This window comes from Haliotis asinina, chromosome 9, assembly GCF_037392515.1.
Source record: "Haliotis asinina isolate JCU_RB_2024 chromosome 9, JCU_Hal_asi_v2, whole genome shotgun sequence".
Lineage (NCBI taxonomy): Eukaryota > Metazoa > Mollusca > Gastropoda > Lepetellida > Haliotidae > Haliotis > Haliotis asinina.
This window is the reverse complement of record NC_090288.1, coordinates 1,062,578-1,067,263: the sequence shown is the minus strand read 5'-3', so window position 1 is coordinate 1,067,263 and position 4,686 is coordinate 1,062,578. Positions and strand designations below refer to the sequence as shown.

Here is a 4,686-nt window from a genome sequence, read left to right as displayed (position 1 = left end):
AAACGTGTTAAAATATCATTTCCAAAGAACTAAATAACACGTCAGTATGGCAATAACTGTGTTAAATCAATATTCCCCATTGACATCCATCTCTCCCAGCTGTTTCTTGTAACGATGGTAGAGATACCCAACATGTTGTCCAATCAAGCGTCATTATTTGTGAGATGTTATCGTTTAGATCTCAAGTGATTTTCCTGTTTCCTTTCACGAGTTTCTGACCCATACAGGCATAAATATGTGTGGTTTATACATACAATCTGCAGAAACTCTTTTCGTCGTCTATTTTGGTAAGTAACATTTCTATGATTTCTTGATTTGATGATTGTAGTTAAACAGCAGCATCCTAACTACATAGCAGACCTATCCCAACAAAATCAAGACACACCACATTGCCACTGGAGTGGTTCTTCTACTGCATCAGACAACAAACACAAAGTCACTTCTTTTGTACAGAAATCAGCGGTGGTTGCCATCTGAGACATTATAATGGTTAAAATGGAGCATTTTCACAATTTAGAACTTTAGAGAGCTGATATTTTAAATGCCATTTCAATTGCCTACTGTATCCATATAAGCGTCCCCTTCATAAATCAAAAAAAGAAGTTACAAACAAGAGAGTATATCAGTCATGCCCATGACAAACCTATAAAGGTCTATCTCGTATTTCACGTCATTATCTCAAGGTATTATTGTCTGACACAGTTGTGATGAATAATAAGCGTGTTATCCTTCTAAAGGCAGATATAAGAGACAAAAATATTGTCAGTAGTGTGTTCCACTATTGATTGCGTTTGTAATTTGCACAATGATCTATATGTCAAGCAGATAATATCAACTGACCAGAATGCGTCTGTTCCTCGTCCTCCTGCTTGTGGCCGTGGTGCTGATGTCGGAATCGGACGCCTGGAGAAGATTCAGGTTTAGGGTCCGCGGCCGGCGTTTACTTCGAACCGCTGGACGGGTGTACCGAGTTTACAGGCGATACAAACACATCATCAACCCAGCCGTCGGTAAGCCAGTACAGGAAGATGTTCTACAAACATGTTTAAGACTTCATACCTCTTAGTATATCAATATTTCTTGAGGACATCAGTTCATTTATTTGAAGATTATCTGTGGTAATAATGTGGGATACACTTATTTCTGCCATAAGTAGAATCAAGGCACAGCAGAAGACAATGGTGGTCGTCGTCGTTTAGAATGTAATCAAAGTTTGGACATTTTTGGCATGCATTAGTTTTGCTATATCGCATTTTCTCTCCTTGAGTCCCATCCGGGATCTACAAAATGTGTAACTGGACGTCAAAATCACTCTGAAAGGTCTCAGAGGTCGAAAGCTATTAATACACTGTACCTTTCAGTAAGTGATGACTTTTAATAGTAAAAAGTGTCCACATTATGTGTTTCTCCTTTGTTTTCAATGTGAACATCATCAACGGATTTGAACGACAACATACTGAAGACCGTTCACTAAGAGACTGATAAACAGATGGAACCATTAGACTAAGAAACAAGTTAGCTTATGAAGAAATGCCAAAATTCAGGTGTCTTATTTAACAAACAAATAATGTTCTTGGGTGTTTGAGTGATCGAATGAGTTATAATTGTGCTTCTTTGAAAACACGTTCAGTTAAATAGGCGGTTTTCATTGTACTGAGGACTCAACTCTGAAACATGAATTACTGTGTTTGGAAGTACTGTTTCATCTGTTCTGAGAGAATACTGAAAGTCAAGGGACAGAATCCTGTTATTATCAGTCTTAACAAACCGTAGCAATTTGTGTTTGTTTTGCCTTTTTATGTGAAAAAAATCTCATTGTGTTTGTGTGATGCCATTGCTTTGTAACTTTTGCTACTGCGCGAGAATATATTTGTGTGTTCTTTGCTTTTAGGAGCCCTAGTTGGTAAGCGAAGTATTGACGACCTCGATAAGAACAAGGATGGCAATATTGACCAATCAGAAGCTGAGGAACTGATGGAGAGACGGGCAGCCGAGGATCTACTTTCACTTGCTGATGAAAACGGTAAACTTGAGTCACCGTTCACATAATGACGATATATACAGTCCCTGTAACCCTGACTTTAATCACAAGTTATTTCATTGTGAACATGAAAATAATGCTTAAGTAATGAAGAGATTTGGACTGATCATTTCAACAATTTCAGATGATTCAAATGTGAGTTTGGAGGAGTTCTCGAGGAGCATCCATGACTTCATGACCATAGATTCAGGTAAATCGGACATAACGAGTTGAATTGTACTGGTTTTGTACAATCGAACATTACAGATAAAATTGTATACGTTGTTGCACATAACATTAACTTGAAATGTTCATATTCAAGTGAAGTCTAAAGCTGATATTAACAGTGTTCTACTTAGATTACATTCTATCAAAAACATGAAAACATGTGCTACAGTGAAAACAGACCGAGGATCGTAATCAGGAAGCATCTACAACCAGTCCTCGGGACTGCAAGATTGGATTTGAAGTATGGCTGAACTATAGTTGTCTGTGTATATTGTAATCTGTGCCTAATATTTCTTTTCAGACCCAGATTTGCAAAATGTACTGGAGAAGGAGTTTGCTGACGCTTTCGACTCAGAGTAATAATCCTTATCACAGTGTTTATTACAAGATTTCAATAAATAATGTGGGTACACTAGAACTGTCTCGTGTCTGTTCTTTATACATAGTGACGTCGTCTCAAAATCCGATGATGGATACACCGTGCTACCACCATGAAGCAGGGGAACTCTAACAGGTTGGGAATGGGCAGATACATCCGTCTTGATCAGACAGCTGTGCCTCTCAGTAGCATATAGTGAACCATATGTAATCTTTGGATTACTTTCCACAAAAGTACAGACTCTATTACTTTGGTTGGGTAGAGTCCTACTGGGACAGGCTACACTTCAGTGTCACGCACGGTGTATGTGTTTTTATGAAATATCGAGGGAGATTATCTGTTTAACTGAAATCACTTCTCCCAGATACACGATTGAAACATGTAGGAGACGATCCGTGCTGTGTTATTATTTCGGAAACTACTTCTTATATATCTACAACTGTACGCTCGGTTTTCTCATCACTTTTTTTCATAAAGAAAATTGTTACATGCAGATCGAACACATTTACCTATTCAACAACTCTAAACAGTCGGACCATAGTTATAGGAAGTAGGTTAATATATATATATTTTGTGGTGTTATAACATTGTATGATTTGACTCTTGATTTATGAAATATTTGGAAAAAACCCTTTCTTACTACGGTTGTATATATTATACTTGACTAAAATAATTTTCGCATTAAGTAAATAGTTCTGTTTTTCTTTTATCCCAAACATTACCTGGGAATTGAAACTCGATAGTACATATCCAGTTCTGAGCCATATTTTCATTTCACGCCATATGCTTTCCACTCTGTCCCACTTCCGGAAAATATGATAGACTGTTTCGTCATAATCGTTGGGAAAGGTACATCTAGGGCTACCCACATAGTTTATTTTGTAGATGAAATGTCTGGTTGGCAATATTGTGTGAATGATTCTGTACTGCAACCATCTTTATTCAGTACTTGGAGTACATGTATTTGCGATCAAGTTTAAACATTTTCCGTCAAGGTCCGAGTAGTGCAAACAAGTGACATATCAAAGCAAGGGAGTTTAACAAAGCGTGGATCTGTTAACATATCATATACTTTCTGGTGGCCGATGTACATTTCATTATAAGCGGATACTCATGATTACATAGATTACATCCGGATAAAGTATACCTATTGAATTTGCGTAACATATAACAGCTCGATTAACGCCCCGTTCTTAAGAAAGTCTGTGGACGTATAAGGCACAAATTCTTCCTTAAACTGAAATCTGCCGTCGTTTTCATTAAGTAAATCGTTTACGGATGTTACACCTTGTTATTACCGGCCTCTATAACAAATATACTCTTCAATAAAGTAGGGGAAGTGGACTTTGAAGTCTGGTAGAAAGAAAACCCATTGAGAAACGTTACAATGACATTCACCTTGTGTATGCAGCATCATTTCACGTTATCCCCACACGTAAACACAATGCATGGGAAGCACCCGCACAGCGTGGGAGCCTCCTACACGTCCATGGGGTGTCATTATGAATCTTGACGTTTTCAGGCAGGTTGATAAATCACTGTAGACCAAATATGACATATGTTCCATTTGACCACTTTCTAAATGGAATCGTGTAATCAATTTTTGAACGCTTCAAAAGCAATTAGTAATAGTAAACCAGGAATTTGGAAAGTTTCAGTATGGTCCATAATATCATAACTTGGTCTGGTTATTTCCACATATATTTATCTTCTACAAAACCTTTTTTCTTCATGAATTACAAAAGAAGGAATACTTTTAATTTGGTTTGCCGCTGCTCCAATATTGTAAGATGAATTTAGAAGTGAAAGAGGGCGCCAGTTCTTTAAATACTTTGGGGGGGGCTGTTTCCCTTAAAGATACTAAATTATACCTTGCTTTTGTGAAACTGAAAGTGTTCGCTCTTCGTAGGCATCTGTTGTATACCGGCTCAAATAGTCCAAAAATCCGCCATGTTGGTTCTGACGTCATCAAACACCTGCGTGACCTCATTTCGTCAATGACCTTGGAAAACACTATGGCGGTGAAGAATCATTCTGGCCTCATGCAAGTGATACAGAG

General features: G+C 37.8%; 1 protein-coding gene across 1 annotated transcript; it reads left to right on the top strand.

The window, feature by feature from the left end:
* Positions 1-267: 267 nt before the first annotated feature.
* Positions 268-2,666, top strand: LOC137296607 (uncharacterized). Its single transcript, XM_067828417.1, has 5 exons — positions 268-287; positions 826-1,010; positions 1,892-2,023; positions 2,166-2,231; positions 2,550-2,666. Exons 2-5 carry the CDS (start codon positions 845-847, stop codon positions 2,606-2,608), a joined length of 423 nt encoding a protein of 140 aa, XP_067684518.1. The 5' UTR covers positions 268-287; positions 826-844; the 3' UTR covers positions 2,609-2,666.
* Positions 2,667-4,686: the final 2,020 nt, after the last annotated feature.

Excerpts from the sequence above, each read along its gene's own strand:
- LOC137296607 (XM_067828417.1), top strand. The coding sequence starts at position 845 with ATGCGTCTGTTCCTCGTCCTCCTGCTTGTGGCCGTGGTGCTGATGTCG. Across the intron at positions 2,024-2,165 it reads TTCACTTGCTGATGAAAACG|ATGATTCAAATGTGAGTTTG; the intron begins GTAAACTTGAGT and ends CAACAATTTCAG. Across the intron at positions 2,232-2,549 it reads CTTCATGACCATAGATTCAG|ACCCAGATTTGCAAAATGTA; the intron begins GTAAATCGGACA and ends ATTTCTTTTCAG.